The sequence below is a fragment of the Volvox carteri genome, assembly GCF_000143455.1.
Source record: "Volvox carteri f. nagariensis unplaced genomic scaffold VOLCAscaffold_45, whole genome shotgun sequence".
NCBI classification, from domain to species: Eukaryota; Viridiplantae; Chlorophyta; class Chlorophyceae; order Chlamydomonadales; family Volvocaceae; genus Volvox; species Volvox carteri.
This window is the reverse complement of record NW_003307588.1, coordinates 116,068-134,814: the sequence shown is the minus strand read 5'-3', so window position 1 is coordinate 134,814 and position 18,747 is coordinate 116,068. Positions and strand designations below refer to the sequence as shown.

The 18,747-nt window shown below is 56.0% G+C and overlaps 2 protein-coding genes across 2 annotated transcripts; one reads left to right on the top strand and one right to left on the bottom strand.

Annotated features, from left to right (window-relative positions):
* Positions 1–4,816: 4,816 nt before the first annotated feature.
* On the top strand, positions 4,817–12,666 carry VOLCADRAFT_95562 (uncharacterized protein; the record flags this gene model as incomplete). The annotated part of the gene is made up of 9 exons (XM_002954721.1): positions 4,817–5,054; positions 6,134–6,283; positions 6,497–6,655; positions 7,208–7,347; positions 7,819–7,912; positions 8,341–8,586; positions 8,964–9,370; positions 12,080–12,196; positions 12,613–12,666. The coding sequence occupies 9 exons, from the start codon at positions 4,817–4,819 to the stop codon at positions 12,664–12,666; spliced, it is 1,605 nt and encodes a 534-aa protein (XP_002954767.1).
* A 97-nt stretch (positions 12,667–12,763) lies between these two features.
* On the bottom strand, positions 12,764–18,579 carry ast1 (aspartate aminotransferase). Its single transcript, XM_002954668.1, has 11 exons — positions 18,455–18,579; positions 18,306–18,379; positions 17,682–17,777; positions 17,255–17,329; positions 16,622–16,739; positions 15,418–15,548; positions 14,875–15,090; positions 14,511–14,656; positions 14,033–14,168; positions 13,712–13,841; positions 12,764–13,326 (listed from the first exon to the last, which is right to left on the bottom strand). The coding sequence occupies exons 1-11, from the start codon at positions 18,465–18,467 to the stop codon at positions 13,181–13,183; spliced, it is 1,281 nt and encodes a 426-aa protein (XP_002954714.1). The 5' UTR covers positions 18,468–18,579; the 3' UTR covers positions 12,764–13,180.
* Positions 18,580–18,747: the final 168 nt, after the last annotated feature.

Below are 18,747 nucleotides of genomic sequence, written 5' to 3'. Positions count from 1 at the left end.
AAGGGATGCCTCGGCCAAGGAATTCAGGGCAGCAGCGTGTGCAAGGGGGTAGGTGGAGGGCAGGGGTTTGTGTTGGTGTTTCGCCTCCAGGTTGTCGGCTCGGGCTGGAACGTGTGGTACCGCACTTCTTTTCGATAAGCTTGCACCCATTGCTGACGACTTGGACATCGCACATGATTGCTTAATTAAGACCTCTTGATGGCCCTGACGGCTGTGTGCACACAAGACAGTGTGCGCCATGACCCGGGGCGCTGCTGAGGCACACAGTGTAGGAATCCCCAGCCCAACAGGGGCTACACGCACATAAGAGGTACATACAGCAGCAAAGACTGCAAGCCCTGGTCCCCCAAACATTAACTAGGCAAACCCAGCCCTAGCCTACCTCACATGCAAGAGGTCAGATGATCAAGCAGCCGGGTTGCTAATAGACCACATCCCAGCGACACCCCGTGGACAGGCCATGCAAGCGCTACAGATGATGCAGGTAGGAAGGCGGGCCTGGCGGCGGCGGCGGCGTCCGTTGCCTCTTCACAAAGTTAGCCACCAGGCGTGTTCTCCTCTCCTTCGTAGGCCCACCCTGTAGCTGTGTCGCCAGGCGCACAGTGAGGCGTGCCAGCGGGACTGCTTCCATCGCCCAGGGTAGCGCCACTCGGATAGGCGCTCCTTTTGACTCTTAGCATCTGGCTCAATTTGTGTCCCATCGGAGCCTATGCACTGATTATGGACATCGGCATTATAGCGTCCTTGCACCGCCATCATCGTCTAGTAGTTTTTATTGGGTCACTGCCAGCGGCTGCAAATGTGCGCTCTGTCTTGACTCTAGCGGAATGGGTGAGCTTGACTTGTGCCGTACATGTGAGCTACGTATGTATCGGTCTCCTGGGCAGCCCTGAACATTTATTCGTTCGACCGGGGGGATCCGGGAGCGGGGTGCGGAGTGTGCTATCTTCCCTGGCGGTGTTGACATGAAAAGCACAAGCTATCACATCCTGCCAGGTTGTGCTCTTGTGTGTCGCGCGCCAATGTATCAGCCCCTTGCCCAGCAGGGGCCCCGATAAACGATGGCCAACTCAAAAGCCATTTCACCCAAAGCGAATGCCACCCAAAAGTTACGCGCATAAGAGCCTTAGTGTGTCTCCACATACCTGCTAAATGTAAACATGCCTGAAGACGATAATGAATCACATAGCGATAGACAGGAGCGACTCATGGCTTGGCGAAATCGTTCGCAACGACATTCCGACAACTGACAGCGACAGCGACACTCAGAGCGACGCTGACAGCTTATCTGATGGTGAGACAGTTGTCAGCGGCGCTGGGGCAGCAGGACTGGTTGCGGCGATGGGCACCGGCGCGCAAGCGGCCGCGCAACGTGGCGAGCCACAGGTATGTCTCACCGCTCACGTGGGCGGTCGGAAACAAGTCAATACCGCGTGGCGTTCTTGCCGAATGGCATCCCGCAAGGCCCGCTCCAGAATCCCCATCCGTCACATCTGGATATGCCGGCGTTCATGGAGTTCCCGCGGCCGCCCGCCCACACGGGACCCGCTGCGCCAGTTCCTCTTATTTCGCCGACGATAAAGGCCAACAAGCTCCTGTTTAATATCAACACCAACACCGCTGGCAAGTGTCTGGGCTTCAGCTCCAGCCCACGGCAGCGAGTTCGTTTATCTACGCAACGGTACCTAACTGGCCGTGGTGTTGGCGCTGCAGCATTGTCGGTCGGACCATCAGCACCCTGGACCCCTACGGAGACGCGGTGTTGGGCAAGTATTAACAGCGCCGGTGAGAGGGCCGGGTACGGCGGCGGCGGGGCCTAGCAACGCAGCAGCAGCGGCAGCGGCAGCGACAGCGGCGGGGCTGGGAGGTGCGGTAGCCTCAACGGCAGGCGCGGAGCGGCGGGGCCTAGCAACGCAGCAGCAGCGGCAGCGACAGCGGCGGGGCTGGGAGGTGCGGTAGCCTCAACGCAGGCGCGGCGGCGGCGGGGCCTAGCAACACAGCAGCAGTAGCGGCTGGGCTGGGAGCTGGGACCGGGGTTGCAGCGCGGGTCATGCAGCAGAGCTTCCGGCTTACATTCACGACGCCATGGCTGGTGCAGTTACTCAGACTGTATGGGGGACGGATCGTGCTTATGGACGCCACGTACGGCCTGACGCGCTACAATTACCCGCTCATCTCTCTGCTTGTGGTGGACGAGCACGACAACGGAATCCCCATCGCGTTTGGAGTAATTCAAAGCGCGCAGAGGGAGCGGACGACGTCCAGGCCTTCATAGAGGATGTCGAGGCGCTTACAGGTGGCTACCAAATCAACAAGATGCTCATAGACAAGCACTTGGTGAGGCCGCGGATGTCTTAAGTACCATAGCCGAGTGGATTGCACCGCCACCGAGGAGGACACGGTGACAGGCACGCAGCGCCGCCTGGTTCGGTCGGTGGCAGGGGGCCGGGCCGTGGGCCTGCCCCCATGGCCGCCGTGTGCACGCACTCAGCCGGCGGTGGCGGGGATTGGCGCGGCGACGTCGGGCATGGCGGCGATGGGCCTGACCGAGGCCAGGATGTTGCTGGACGATGATGATGTTTACTGTGTGATTGTGGAGTACTCCTGTAGCGATGTGGATAGTTCGGAGCTGCGTTAGGATTTTAGCTCCGTTGTTGTGCGTATGCAGGAACCCGTTAGGTCCGCTTTTGTTTGCCGACTGGGCTTTGCTGCAACCAAGTTGGTGGTGGTTTCTTTGCGAGGTGCGGTTGACGACCTCGGGTCACTGATAGGCTCGCGCAGCTCACCAGGGTGCGGGGTACTTTGGGTGATGCAAGCAGACTTGACTTAGTTCGAACGTTACACCGGGAGTCTCTTCATTTAAGTTTAAGATGAACACGTTCCATTTAAAGCCCTGAGTTCCTTTCTAGGCTTTGCACTGGGCCCTTGGGTGGCACTTGCATGACACCGACAACTGCGAGACAACTGCGGGCGCGCGGGAGGTGGTGGAGTGGCGGTAGGGCGAGCGGTTGTTGGGGGGGGGCGTCCACGAAAGGGCGAAGTGGTGTTGGAAGACTGTTGGTGTATGAGGCGGATGAGGTCCGGGCATGAGAGCTTGTCATGGGCCTCCGAGCCGCACTGCAGGCACCGGCCAGTGTCCTGGCGTTGTTGGCGGAGTGAGGCGGGGACGTTGATGGTGCGGGTGCGGGTGCGGGTGCCTGGGGTAGGCGGACCAAGGCGGCGGAGGTGTCCATCGGGTCGTCCCGGCGGTGGTCACATTGTCGCGGAGGAAGGTTGTCCACGTAGCGTATGCGATGGGCCGCATTGCGCCCCCTTGAGATGGTGAGCGCGAGGTTGATCATATCCTGTAGCTTCGTGTGGGAACCCTTGTGGCGTAGGCGCGAGAAGAGCTCCTCCCTGAGGTTGTCGTCCTGTAATCCTCACGCGAAGAAGAGGACGTGGTCTTTCTCGTGGCGGTGTGGTAGGTCAGCCATGAGGCGTTTGTACTCCGCGATGTAGCGTTGAAGGGAGTTTAGCCCGGGACCCTGTGTTAAAGCAAACATGGCGAGCTGCGCATCCAGTTCGTGGTGGATGACCGGGGCCAGTGGGGTAAGGGCTTGAAGCACCGCGTCGTAGGATGTGAAACGCGTGGCGGGGTCCGCATGGAGACGTCGTAGACTGTCGCCCGTTGCGCCACGAAGAACCGCAAGGGCGATTTTTGCTGCGTCTGGGCTATCCGGGGAGACGCCGACTATATCCAGGTTATGGCGCATTTGGATATCCCAGCCGACGCTGTCGGCATAGGGCTCCTTGGGATCAAAGGGGCGAAAGTTGCGGGCCACATGTAGAAGGTTGGGAGTCGATGATGGCCGAGGTTGGGAGTCGATGGGTAAGGGGACGTAGGCTGAAGGTGATACGGGAGGGGGGCGATGATGTATGGGGAGGTCGGCCATGGATGCGCGGACTGCGGAGGTGATGGTTTCCGAGAGCGTGGGAACGTATGGGTCGGCGACGGAGGTGGTGGGGACGGGGTTGACGGGGGCGATGGGGAACGGGGTCGTGAGCCGCGAAAGGAGACGCGTTGACGTATTCTTAAAAGGTGTCTTCCCCTAAAGGGGAACCCAAAGGGGAAGCCAAAGGGGTAACCAAAGCTGGGATCTCATCAGACCGCGAACGGGAGCGGTCTCGGTTGCTAGGGGATGCCGAAGGGACTAGGGCCATGATGACGAGGCGGAAAAGACGAGACGAAGACGAAGATGACCACCAAGGAAGCGTGTAGGCAGGATCGCCTTAACTGAAATAGAATGGACTTTGTTTCTAGTTGGGATGCCAAAATCGTTACACCGAGGGTTGAGCGACTTGAGCCTGCTAGCATACCACAAGATGCAATAAAGATGACATAACAACCTAAACAACAATAACGACTTAAATAGTTATCCAGTGCCTAGATGACGCGCGTTCGTGAGTCGAGCTAACTACTCAACAACTAACTACAAAACCGTGTCTTCAGCTCAGGTTCAATCAACAAAATCATTGAAGAACTCAAAAGGTAGAGAAGAGCTAGTTTGCGAAAGCACATGGCCGGCAGTACCAACGGTCGGTAGCGGCCGCGGGGAAGATGCGATTGTTACAGTGGGCCCCGAACGGGTCGAGTGCAGCGCCCCCTAGGAACGCCTCCCGCACAACACTGTGGGCCTTATTCAAAAAGAACGGGAACCCCCGGTCGTCTTCCTCTCGTAAAGCCTTCACGGCACAAGGTCGTACTAACCAGAGCTAAACCATACCTACTCAGTTACGATGGATTTGTAGAAGGGTTTGTTTTGCAGCGAACGTCAAAATGCCGGAAAACATTGAAATGCCGGAACCTGACCAAGCACAAGGACTTCAGGCTTCGACGCTCAGCTTGGCAGATCCAATTCCTGAAATCGTGGACCATATTTGCGCACAATTGCTCAACGATGGGCAGACGCTTTTGAAGCTGGGTGCAGTTAACAAGTTTTGGTGGGGGATTACAAGGGACCCGACGCTGTGGGAGCGCTTGAACGCTGCGCGCTTTGGTCCATCTGCGAATCCCTGTAAGTATTGTTTGCTCAAGAGAAGACTTCGCATGTAGTCATATATTTGGCTACTTTACTCCCACCCACTTGGGTCTGCCTCACGGTGGCCTTGCTTGTAACGCCCCTTTCGGCAACCGGAGCCCCACCAAATACTGTTGTCAACTTTGACCTGCTAAATTATTTACCCGGCTCTTGATGCACGTCGCTCTTCGAGCATCCCACGCACGGGCATTAACTCCATCTTGTGTTGGACCCTTTGGCCCGGACTCGTTTCGCATCGCCATCTCTCCTCTCCGCAGCGACATATGTCCCCGCATATCCGGCCACCGATATCCCGGGCTGGTGCTTCTTCGCTGGCTTGGACTCACCGGGGGACGACTGCGCTAACCCCACCAGCGCCAAGGGCAGTCTGAACCCGAAGGACCTGGCAGCACGGGCGGAAGGCTTGGGCGCCCTAGCCTTCAACACACAAGGCACGTGATCGTTGCAATCCGTTGTGAAGGCCTCGAAACGTACCCGTGGCTTAAACTTCCCAAAAGTTCTAACTTGCCCACGGTACAAGGGACAAGGGAAAGGCCACCATCGCTTGACACCCTTCCGTGTTACGGCTACATGTCAGCCACTTGGATGCCCACTTGTACGCTGTAGGTGCTGGGTGGCCCAGTGGGTGGCCCAGCTGGGTGGCCCAGCGTCCCCAGTTTCAGCCCTTAGGAGATCGCGGCAGAGGGCCCTTTGCCGCTACGACGTGCGTGATGCTCTCCCGCTCCCTCGCCCCAAAAGCGAAGAAGCGCCTTACCTTGCGACCAGGCGACCACCTGACGTGACCATCACGCGCGGCCAGCCGGCAACCCCACCCTCGCAGCTAATAGCTTGTGTTTGACACGGAGCATTGAACTTCTGTCCTTCGCCTCACGAGCGATTTTCCCTTCCTCTTTCCTCTCAACTCACCCATCGCGCGGTCCAGACCACTTAACCGGATCTTGCCTCGCCCTGTTATGTTTTCTTCCACACCGCCAGTTCCTCCCCGCGGTTCAGGTCATAAAAACGCCAGGCCGATGTGCCGTGCTCCCTTGCCCTTGCTGCGTTGCCCCTTCTAGGTTGGATCAAGAGGCAGCTGCTGCCGAGGTTCCGTTGGAACCGCTCCAGCTACGTGCCGGGGGTGGGGATGTACGTGCGCAAGGAGGCCGTAGCGCGTGTGTTGGGAAGCCCGCTGCCACCCCCGTTGCCGCAGCAGGTGGAGCCGCAGGGTGAGTGGGAGCGAATGACTGCATAATGGGCAGACGGACTGACGGACGCTGACGAGGCGCGGTTCATCATCCTGGGCCGATTGATGTGATGTTTGTGCATAGACGCCGTTGGAAATTGTATCTCTATCCCGCGCTCCCTGCCCCCTGCGCCCACTCCCCACCTCAACCCCCGTTTTCGTGTCCGTCCCCGCCCTATGCTCTCCCGGTGTATAGCCCGACCGCCCGACTTTCCCGGCTGGGTCTTTTTCCAGCTGATGGATTCCCCCGGTGGGGATATCCGCCACCCCGCCAACAATGACGCGGACTTCACCTCAACGTGCGTTCGCTGTCTGGTCGGGCATGGGTGGCCGTGGAGGGTTGCTGGTCAGGCAGGTCAGGTCCTGTTGTTGACTTCTAATTCCAGTGGGGTTGAGCTGAGCTGCTCACTCACTGTTGTGTGGAGTGAGGGAGGGAGATGTGGGAATGCGGGGCTCTGTATGGTGTGTTGTTATTGGCGTGAACGGACTGCTGCTTGCGACTTGTGCTACGTCTTGTCCTTCCTCGCCTCTGTCCGCACTTCCGCACCAGCTCTGACCCCCTCACACCTTGGTGCTTTGAACGCCGGCTGTTGTCTTTTTCCTGGCACATAACTATAACTGTCCCAGGGCTCCCACCCGCACGGCTTTACTTACCTAGCACGTGTATGATAGATACAGTGGGCTGTATTGAGGCGATTCAGCTCCCTGCCTAACCTCCCCCCATTTCCCGCCCAACTCAGGGTCCAGATCAAGTCGGTCCCAACTGTCTTTCCCTTACACCCGGCGTCGAAGTGAAAGTTGCTTTGCTTTTTTTAGGAACAATGCTTGAGCATTGTGAAATGGGGAATCCTTATAGCTCATTTGCCGACGTGCTTCCTCCTTACCTGCGTTCTTTCTCACCGGCAAGCCCATAGTTGCTCCACTTTGGGGGAGTTGGCGGAGGTGGCCTCTGCGCTGCCCCACTGCGTGGCCTTCAACACATCGGGGTACCTCAAGCGAACCCTGCAGCCGCAGGCAAGTGGGAGGCGTAATCAGAGGCATGACGGGGTGGGCTTTCATGGGGAGGGTCGTCGTCGCCGCGTCGTCAGGGACTTGCGGGGAGGCGTTATGAGGGGCACAGGGAGGCGAGTGGGAAGGCAGACAGAAGGACGGAATGACATGTATGTACATGGGGCCACACGTGCCGAAACGTTGCGCATCTAGTCCGTTGCAGCGTCAAGCCGGGGAAAGATGCGTTGCGTAGCAACTTACAGGTAGCGGCCAGCGCGAGCTTCAGCGGTTACGGAGGGTCACGCGCGCACACATGGACCCGTATGCGTGTGTACGTGCGCGGCTTTGCCTATGTAATTATCGGGTCAGTGCTTATTTCCATTCTCTGTTCCCGCCCACGCTGCGCCTTTCTTTGCCAACACGTCAGATTCTGTGCTGGTTCATGTGCCGCATCCGGCCTTCCGTGCTCCCGGCCGCTAAATTATCTGCCCCTTGTCTTGTGGTTACGGCTGCTTTTGGCGCCCCTAGGTTAACTGGATTTCTTCAGCAGGGCCTTGCAGCTGGTGTGGCATGTATGTTCGGGAGGACGTTGTGCAAGCTACGGGGCTCAGGCGGCAGAACGGTGAGCGCCAGCAGGGGTCCGGGCCCTATATATACGCGGGCGTGGGGAAGTTGGTATCCAGGATTGGAGGGGGCTGGGCGGCACGGGGTGAAGGCGTGGCGGCCCATGCATGCCGGACCTGCCGTGAGTCCTGCCGAACCTCAGGGCTCGCATCAACGCACGCAGAGGCTATACACCGGGCCTGGCACCTGTCCGCAGCGGGGCCTCACGGATCTGCATGCATACGAAGGTTCTGCCGATGGGATTGCCTGCCCATCTTGGCCTCTTAGCCTCTGGCAGCGATTTTCGGTCCTGGGCGACCTCTCACGCCGCAGCTAAGCCTAACAAGCACAGCAGATCCATCAATTCCATTGTCCTCTCTCTACTCTTTCCGTGCGTGCCGTATGGTGCTCCGTATGTCTGCTTCCTTGCTGTCGGGCTCTACGCAGGTGGCGGCTTTTTGGACCCCTGTCTGCGGTACTTCCAGCTGTCCAAGACTCGGCTGCTGGCCGCCAAGGATGTCGACGTGACCTGGCTCAATGATACTTACCTGACACGGGTCCCCGACCCGGCGCCATCGAACATGGCGACAGCAGGGTCGCGAGGTTCCGCCTCAGCTGCGGCTGCCGCGGTGCCCAGGGAGGTCGTCAGGCTTAGCCACGTCTGCTGGCTGGAGCTGAAGAGCGATTTTAGAGGTAGGAGTATGTGTGTTGCAGTGTGCGTCAGGAGGAGATTCAAAAGAAAGGAAGATGTAATAAGGACCTGGATCGGCTGCTATTCGGATAGGAACGATGAGGAGATTATTTCGTTTTGCGTAACTCAGGGTGAGCGATGCGAGGGGGCCCCCGGCATTTGACATGGTATAATGAGACAATTAGCTGCTTTGAGGCAACCTGCTCGCAACGTAGGGCCGGCGGGTTCTGTTGCTACCTGGGTTTGCAGGGACCGGTTGCGGCTTCTGATGAGGGAGATGTGTGTGTGTGTGTCGTGTGTGTTTCGTGTTCCGCCTTGAGTTTCGTTATTCTCCGAAGGTCTAACGAAATGTGTGTACCCAACTTGCACCGTGCCGCAGGTGTCGGGCCCGGTCGGTACCGCTGCGTGTGGGTCCTATGGGTGGACCAAGACTGCAACGCGTCCGAGATCAATTTTCAGATCACGCTGGCTGCGGCCCGGCGGCTGGGCAGAGGCCTGGGCCCCAGCACGGAAATAACCTGGGAAGCTCCTCCGGCTGACGCTGCTGCTGCTGGTGGTGGTGGCGGTGGTGGTGCAGCTGCTGCCGCGGGGCCTTCAGCGGCCAGAGGCAACGAGGCAGGGGTTGCAACTGTCCATGGTGGCCGTGGTGGCGTTCCCGGGCGAGGTGAGGAGTTGGACAACGTGGTGGTCGGTAATGCGCACCTGCTGCGGAACGCGGGGTCGAGCTGGCACCATCAGGATGTGGGCCGCTTTGAGGTTCCGGCTGGCCTTGTGTACGATGTCACGGTGAGGCTGTGGAACCATGATTCCATGTGGAAGAGGGGCCTTATGTTTAAGGAGATATTGCTTATAGAATGTCAGTAGCTAGGATAACACGGAGCTGCTGCACAAGGTGTTGGGTGCTGTGTGTACCCCAAGCGAGGTTACCGGTCGGCGTCGGGATTCGAACAGGTGACGGGAAGTGGCAGGTGGTGCAGGTTTGCCGGTGGCATACGTGCTTGCTGCCCTCGTGGATCGCCCGCAAAGCTGTGTGTATGTGGTAGAGCAGAGGTCGCAGGCGGGAGTAGGATGGGTGTATAATAGCTGTGGTGGGATGACTGGAGTAGGGTAGCTGTGATGGGGTGGAGGTAGGTATGAGATTGATGCACCGGTCGAATTAAAAGGTGCACGTGTAGGTCGAAGCCCCTTGTCCTCCAAGCTGGGAAGTTGGTGGGACGGCAGTGGATGGCGCTCTAGGACTCGTAGCGGTTGGTACCACTAGCTAATAACCCAGGGCCCGAGGATATGGTATATGATTCTTCTGGAGCCGCGACTGTCACCTGTACAATATGTTGTGTTATGGTATGTGTTATTTGCTGCGTGGTTGCATGTTGCCATGTGTATAGATTTGCAAGGCTATGTGATGTACATATCCATACGAAGTCGTCCGTGCAGTGGCTGCACAGTGCACGTGCTTCGCGAACGGGCATGTGGAGGAGAAGACTATCACGGTCCGTGTGCAATGGGTGTTGCATGGCCATCCAGGCAAGCCAGGCGCGTAGGAATACTTGTGTCTCGTGTATGAGAATTATCGTCGGGTCCGGGCGCAGGATATGCTTGCGTTGTCATATCCTTTGCACGGGCGCTTGGCGCTGCAGTGTTCGCTGCGGCCTAGCCTGCACATATAAGTGCTTAGGGTTTGAGGTCACCGTAAAACGGTCCAGTTCGCCAATTCAAGGGAAGTCACTGGACTGCTACAACAACTCGCGAATGGGAGGTTTGTTTTTCCTATCATGTAATATAACAGTAAGGATGACTCCGAATTCTTGCCTCCAAACCTAGCCCAGGACAAATCCTCTGCGAAGGCGGCGCAAGTAAGGGCCCAAAAGGAGGGTGGGAATGAGCATCAGGTTTGGCGACGATTCTGTCGCAAAACTGGGCTGTGGAGATGCTCTTTGCGAACTAGGTTGGATGTAGGGTTGCTTGCGAAACCATTGGTTAACCTTGTGTGAGGAAAGAATAGCCTTACGGGGACCTCCACAGTTAGCAAGAACCCGCAGCATGCCGAGTAAGAGTCGACGAGCACAAGATTGTGCGGCCACGACTCCCCTTAAGATGGCATCCCCAGCCGCCTCTCCTACCCTCCTCTGTCCCAACCAACCAACCGCCGCTTAATAGCTTAATTTAGTCCCCCGCCCTGTTGACAATGCACTGCTGGTCGATTTGCTGCCATGCGTGTACAACGCCGTGACATTAAGGTCCCGTAGGGTTGCCAGCCATTTCACGGCAGCTGGTCGGGCTGCGGACCGCGAGGGAGTGCATGCTGCCCCGAGGCCCGGAGTCAGCGGGTGAGGTGCTTAACGATAATAATTTTGCACCGGGATGTGTTATGATGTGGTTGCCTTTCATTGGCTTTTGTCCCGTGGGGATTAACTCAATAGACATCAGATGTGTAAAATACAAGCGGTACCTGCACTGCGACTGTACAAATCCACCGTAATAACCTGTGCAAAGCGTCTCTCTTAGACCTACGCTGCAAATTAATGCAAGGGCACATAATTCCACTATGCATGTTTATGTTCCTTTCATTTCAAATCGACGTGCTGGATTCAAAATTTCCATCTGTGCATCACGGTTATGCCAAGGAACTATGTCTATCACGCACAACTCTCTTTGTAACAAGGTGTTTGACTGATATGGTGATAACTGTTTATAACTTTTATCCGAGGAAGGATATGTACCCAGCTATGTACCCAGCATTCGACTGAGCTTCAAGCTGCACTATTCTATGCTCCTTTAATACGGCTGACGCAGAAGTAAGAGCTGTTATTAGCGCACCTTGAAGTTTACAGTGCTGACAAAGTTCCATTCCTCCAATCTTGGAATACCCTCACCTGACAGTGTGGCTTCTCCCCGCGTGGATCTGGGCAGTAATTGTTGGACTTGGAGGCTATCTGTTCTTCCCAAGGCCACGACGCGTATCTGTTGGCGGAGGCCGCCCAACTCACCACAGGCATCGTGCTGGAACTGCCCCAGCAGGCCATGCGAAACAGCCAGGGGCAAGCGTTTTTGTTAAGCGGCAGGAGGCTGAATCTGCAGACGCAGCATTTCATGACGCGGGCTGTAGCTGCATCTCAGAAAAGTCCGTGAACTGCGCACCAGAAGAGACAGGGGCGCCAACACCTTGTTCGCAGCGGCAGGCACTACGTTCGAGGGTCGTGTCAAAGTGTGCAGCCACAAGGACACCTGTACCTGTACGTACAGCCCTTTCAGATGTCAGCAATCACCGTGACATAAGCATACCCACACCAGCATCAGCTGCTGCATCGGTTGCTAGCCATTCGCCTCCACGGGAATATACTCCATCCGAGGCTCCTGTGCCTAACAAATGTCGCTACATAGTCAACGCGGAAAAGAAGGTACGCAGGTTCTCCCGGATATGTGCACACGAAGTTGGCCCGCATGGGTCAACTGTCCTGTCGAGCCCTGCACCCGCCCTTTCCCGGCTGGGTTCAGGTTGTCGGGTTTGCAAATACTGGGGCCCGTTACAAAGAGGACAAACCGCTCCCAATCCACGACACCCCCTATCTTCTCCGTCTAGAGAGGGAGCTGCAGGAGGCAGTCGAGCTGCAGGTGAGCCCATAGGCGCATGAGGCATTGGCAGCGTCATCGCTTTTACTTCATATGGATACGGCGTCTGTCACAGGAACGCCTGGCGAACGAGGTGGTTACTCCCTAGCGAGACTTAACGAGGCAACCCATACGCCAGTCCATGGGAGTACGCTGGCCAAGTTCTTGTATTATCAGCAGCAATCAGATGTCCTTGTCGGCTGCTGTGTTTCATCGTGATGGAAATACCACGACGTCTGCTTTGTTAATTTTTTGCGTCGGCTGCTGGAATGCGAAGTTGCGATGGCAGGCCGAAAGGCAGGAGGGACGTGCACCATGCGTGCAGGATTTAAGACATGGTCTGCGAGCTACGTGTGATGGAACAATCATCGGGCTTGCATGTTAGTGTAGTCGTCGGTATACACTCTGCCGTGCTGCAGCTGGATGGGGGTGTCGAGGACTGTGCATCGGTCAAGTTACGTTTTAGATATTAATGTTTGTTTTAGGGTAAAAGTTTCTGCCACTTGTTTACGTACAGAAATTCGATGTATGATTCAGATAATGCAGTAGAAACAAGCGTAATCTGACTCTGTACTACACTGCATTACAACTTTAGTAATTTAAAACGGCATCCGTGACTATATGTCGCAACAGTGACACAAACCCGTTCTTTCCCGGTACAGTCTCGCACGCGTCTCGCACCGGGTAATGAAGGAACGTGTTCTATTGCACGACATTTCCAAACGCAAGACAGGGGGTTCTAGACTAAAGAGACATATCGCGCTATCGTGACAAGCAAAGAAAATAAATATTTAACGACTGCTGGTCGGGCATGACAAGGACCGCAAACGAACAAAATGTTTGCTTGCCCACGGCACGTACCCAAATCATAAACCGAACGACCAGAGTGCCAACCGATGGCAGGGCGCCACCTAGCGCATCCTCTCCCGCCGCGTCCTCAACCACCATGGCAACATCGCGCAGCACCCCTCATTTTACCATCTTTATCTAAGCGTTCTGAATTACGTCCGCAATGGCCTCTGCCAGATAGGGCGCGGTTGCCGCTGACAATCCCGCCATCGAAATCCTGCCGTCCAGAGTGAGGTGCACGTGCCACTTGCTGACCAGCTGCTCGCACTGGTGCCGCGTCATCCCTAATGTGGCGCAGGCAGTCCAGGAGCAGCAGGCAGAGATATGATGTATACCGCATTTAAGTTCAAGGTGAAAATTCCATTGATTTCATAGTTGCGCACAAACTGCGCTGTCTCCAAAATACCCGAAAACACAATATATCGAAATAAACGCCACGTACATCGCGATGTTTATTATTTGGAATATGCATACCCTACTTAGGGTGCTGTCACAAGTCACATACCCAGATATTGCCACCGCGTCCTCCCCACCGACGGTGGGTCAGCCCCGCTTGTAGGCCACCGTTATGCGCTCGCACGTTTCCAGTGCCGATTTCCTTTACTTCCACTATTCCCGATACCACAGCTTCCCCCCAACGTGCTCCAAGAGTTGAAACCACACACGTACCTGTAAAGCTGAACATGCCAATCTGCTTCAGCACAAAGCTCCAATCCCCCGGCACGTTGCGAGCCACCAGTTGGTCGTACAGCACCTGGCGCATGGACTTGATACGCTCGGCCATGCCGCGAAGCTCCTCCTGCAGGACATCAGTTCATTGGCGATGAGTCATCCGTCTTTACCTTTGCCATCTCCATTTCTCACACGACTACCTCTCCTCTCCCTGAATTACACAGATCAGCACGATTCCGGATTATTGTTCCAGATAATTACACAGCACGAATCCGGATCAGTAGCCCAATTCCGCGCACAGGTGGAACGCTGGCGCACCTTCCACAGCGCGTTCAGCTTGGGATCGCCCATGACGCGTGCGGCAATGGCAGCTCCGTGCATTGGTGGGTTGGAGTACATGGGCCGCACGACGAGCTTGAGCTGCGACTCCACTCGAGTGGCAACTTCCTTTGTCCTGAGCGGACATGAAAAGCAAAAAAATAGGCAAGGAAAACGACGTGCAGCAGGTGAGAGGTATGTAACTTTCCGTAGGTGGATTTGCGTTTGGCAATATCAGGCCTGCAAACCGGTCATTTGGTGGTAAAGCGCATCACCGTCAGGTCCCTGACCATTTCCAAAACAGCACTCAGCCAGACGAAATACAAATTGGGGCAAGGGCAGCGACGCGTCCACAGCGCTGGAAATCCTTTTCCTCCCTTCAACTGGCAAATCCACCCGGAGCAGTAAACCTGCTGACGCAAACCCCTCCGCCTTATGCAGCCCTCCGCCTATTCCCACGACCGCGGGAATTACTCACTTGCTCACGACGCTGAGAGCGCCGGCGCGCTCGCCGTACAACCCCATGTTTTTGGCGAACGACTGAGCCAGCACCAGCTCCAGACCTGCCTCCAGGAACAGCCGAACAGATGCCGCATCCGCATCCAGATCACCGCTGGCGAAACCCTACACACATGTCGAGGGTTGTAGGTGAATACGGGCACACAAATCGCGGCTCTGCCCATCAGCTCACACATACGCATATGCGTACCGATAACCGGGCTAATAGCTGTTCTGTGTAAATGCACAACAAGCCCATGCGGCCCGAGGTTAACCTGCGCTTTCATGATAGTTCCAACATCCATCCCCCCATCCAGCCAATCTCTCAACCCGGCGGCTCTCACCTGGTACGCCATGTCAAAGAAGGGCACGAGTCCTCCCGACCGTGCCACCTCCAGCAGCCGAGACCACTGCTCCGGGGAGGGATCTACACCCGTGGGGTTGTGTGCACACGCGTGTAGTAGTAGCACCGAGCCGGGAGGCGCCGCCGACACATCCGCCACCATACCCGCGAAGTTCAGACCGCGAGTGGCCGCGTCGAAGTAGCGATATTCGCGAACCTGCATGCACAGTCCACAGTTGAGGGGGGTTGGTTGCTGATGATTCGGTTCTGGAGGTAATGGCGGAGGCGTTGTTAGTTACAAGGAAATAATAAACGTTTGACGATTTAGAACGCGAGCAAAGGAAAGCGGTGCGGGGCAGGCAGGTCTGGTGCACCTGCACGTGTATAGGGGAGGCGTGACTCATTCCGTAGCCCCATCCGACCTCGCTCTAACCCCAAGACAGCGTGGAGAGACGTACCAGGCACCCCCGCTGCCCCCAAACGTTGATCATAAGACCAAGCCTGCCTACCACCCACCACCCAGCCCACTCCATCCCCCGCCCACCTGGAATCCCGCCTTGGCGAAGATGCTCTTGTGGTTGCCCCAGGTGGGATTGGGCAGATACACGATGCGCGGTATGGAGGCGGGCAAGTGCATCGACAAAAACTCAGCACCAACTCGGAGCGCGCCGGTGCCTGCGCTTGCGGGTGCGCGTGCGCGGGGTCGGGTGGGGTGAAAGGTTACGTTGGATTATGTGTTTAAACACACGTGCATGTGTGTGGAGCAATGGGCAGGGAAAGGAAACTGGACACAGATTTCTTGCTTGCAGCGATACCCGGTGTGACTACTGTATGGCCCGCTGTCGCAACCTTTTATCATCCCATCAATGTGGTGATAAAAGGTGCTGTATCCACCTTAACCCAGCCCCGCTCCCCACCGTTCATCTCACACCGTACACCCACCCACGGACTCACCCGCCCACGGACTCCTCCAGCCACGCACGACCAGCGTTTTTCAAGTAATACTTAGTATTTTCAATCATAGGGTAGATATGAGGGGCCGTAAGAAGGTCAAGCCCGTGAGTCAACGCGGCATAGCAGAATGTATGACCGGTCCTCATATAGCCAAACACGCAAAAGGCAACGACTCGAACAGACACCAAAACAGCAAGATAAGCCTGAAAATTTTCCTGATAAAAGGTGTTTGGGATGGCGGTGCTGTTGTCGGTAATGCATCGGCAATGGTTTTGCTGCCAGCGGCGAAGAGTGCGGACATGAACGAAAACGCGCCAACTCAGTGCGTGACTCTTGGTTTATGAGGGGTGTTGTAACTTATGGGGGGGGGGGTCTGGGGGGGAAAGACGAACCACAAACGAGTGAAGCTGCTGCCAGGGCAAGAGTGTACCAGACGTAGAACTGACCGAAAGGCGTCCGTGAAGACAGCGACCTCGGGATGTCGTAGTGAAGCTGATGTCGGAAAAACTACCTACCTAAGCCGCCAGGACTAAAAATGCAGAGAAAGCAGTAATGCCAAGCCGTAAAGAAGTAGGTGTAGAAAGGGTCTGGAGGGGGCGGAGCCCACCCCAGCGCCTCACACTTAAGGAATAAATTACGACAACCCTAGCAACTTTGTTACTTAGGTTGGAATAAATTAAGACCCGCCCTAAATGAAAAAAATCACTGCGCACGACCCGACAGCGCATTCACACCCACCACCAGCTCACTCAGCCCTTCAGCCCCACACCCGCAATGCACCGCAACACACCCACCCGACAAGGCCTGCACGGTGGCCACTCGGTTCTGCTGGATGGCGGAGCTGCCAGGCCCGAGGGCCAGAGTGCGGGCCAGTCGGTTGAACTCAGGGTTGCCGGAGATTGGAAGGTACTCCTGTATGATGTGTGGGACAGGGGGCCATATCTTCACCCGTGGCCGCTACCTGACGTAACCCTGCCTTCCTCGGTATTTCGGGGCACCCTCATCCAGTCACCCTAGCCGACTTCTCAGTGGATCGCTCAGGTTCCGCACCCACCACCGGCATCCAACGGAATCTACCGGATCGACGGCGGCTCAACTCCATTCCTGGTCAGCTCACAAGTCAACTTTATCCCAGGTCACCACCGTCCATCGACTAGGGGCACTATATTACCTTCCACCATCGGAAGGTTTTTCGACCCTAACAGGTCTCGATCCCGGGATCTCCCGGGGGCATTGGTGCGTGCTCTACCAGTAGTGATTGTATGATTCACCCGGGGCGAATCTGGGTTCAGTCGTCGTCACGGTTCAGCCTCTCTCGCCAGTTTGACTTTTTGACAGCTCTGCCATCCTCGCGCGCGGATCTGGGTGGATCTGAATCTAGTCCTGGATTATGCCACGCATAGATCATCCACCACTACTGTACGTACCTTGTTCATGGCAGGGTCGGCAAGGATCTGCTGCTCCGCTTCTCGTACGGCTTTCAGGACGTACGGCTTGCCCTCCTGCGTGTGCACGTGTAGCGGCGGCGGCCGTCACGGCACCAAGCGGATGGGCGACTGGGATTGATTAAAACCATCGATCAAACCATCGATCATGTTGCAAACCAACATGTTAAAGAATAAGAAGTTTTGAGCAAAGTAACTTTGCATATCCCAGAAACGCCAAGCAAACGCGCGTCGTTTGTCATAATGTTTTTCGAACGGTTTTTGGACCTCGTCGGCCTGACGGCCCGCACGCCTGGAATTTCCTAGTCCAAATAAAGAAAGACTAGTTCAACATGTAGCTTTGAAAGGCATCCAATCAGGGATTCAAATATCAAGCAAGGAAACTCATGGCGGAAACGTTAAGACTGACCTCCGTTCGGTAGGCTCCCACGCCAAGGTTAAGTTTTCGGGGGTCGGGGTCGGCGCGCCAAGCATCTGTGACACCGATAATGGGATCTGGGGGTGCCTGAAGGTAACACGGTGCAGCCCCGAGGCATATTCAAAAGGTAGTGACACGCGAAAGCTGCAACAGGTGCCGAGGCACGTGATCGAATTACGCAAACATCCAAACGCAAACTCCAATAACCAATGTGCGTTTATTAAGAATTCACCGTCAAGGCATCCAAAAGATTGACTGCATGTGGGAGCTAGCAACTGGCCGATGAAGTAGGCAGGCTTGACAACAATAAGCAGGGACACGCAACAGTAGCAGAGTACACAAAATTTCATCCAAAGTTTGGCTCACAGGGTGTATTTTCGACGCGCAGGTGGTTACTATCGTTATCTCAAAATTCCGACTAGACAACCGTCACGTATGCAGCTCCAAGGACGTAGACCAAGTGCCCAGGCTTACACAAGTTGCATAACCTTAACAGCCTGTTGTCACAAAACCGATGCAGCCGATGCTCGTTTATGTGCCACACAGGGAAATGCCACAATTCCGACACAGGCCGATATCGACATCCAAATACAACGCAGCTTAGGCACTTCTTGCCTGCTGGACATGCTCCCAGTTACTCTCAGTCGATTGACCTGCACACAACTGCCTTGTCAGCACTTCCATGCGGTCTGCAGCGAGGGGAGAGCGGTTAGCAACCGACACTCCAGGTTGTCTACAGCACGCCCGCGTGATTGCCTTCTTACCTTCAGGGCTCATGATTCTGCGCGAGGTAGGGAATTACGGAACGAAAACGAAGATAGCAGCTCCTTTTCGAGAGCGATAGTGAGGGCGATGTTGCACGCCTACTTTTGCTACTGAGAAAGGACCTTCACACTTTGACATGTCCACTTGGCAGCGTTTCGGCTTTTAGCTGACCAAGCCACGAGGAGTGTACGGAATGCCTGACGTACAACCGTTAGCCGAGTTGACCCTAGTGCGACTGGTTCATTGTACCATACGTGATACCGGTCTCTTGGTAATCAATTGAATATATGAG

What these genes read in the sequence shown, in the direction of transcription:
- ast1 (XM_002954668.1), bottom strand. An exon ending in TCGCCAAGGCGGGATTCCAG is followed by an intron (nt 15,091 to 15,417) that starts GTGGGCGGGGGA and finishes CTGTGCATGCAG; the next exon opens with GTTCGCGAATATCGCTACTT. An exon ending in TGGCATGTTCAGCTTTACAG is followed by an intron (nt 13,327 to 13,711) that starts GTACGTGTGTGG and finishes GCGCCACATTAG; the next exon opens with GGATGACGCGGCACCAGTGC.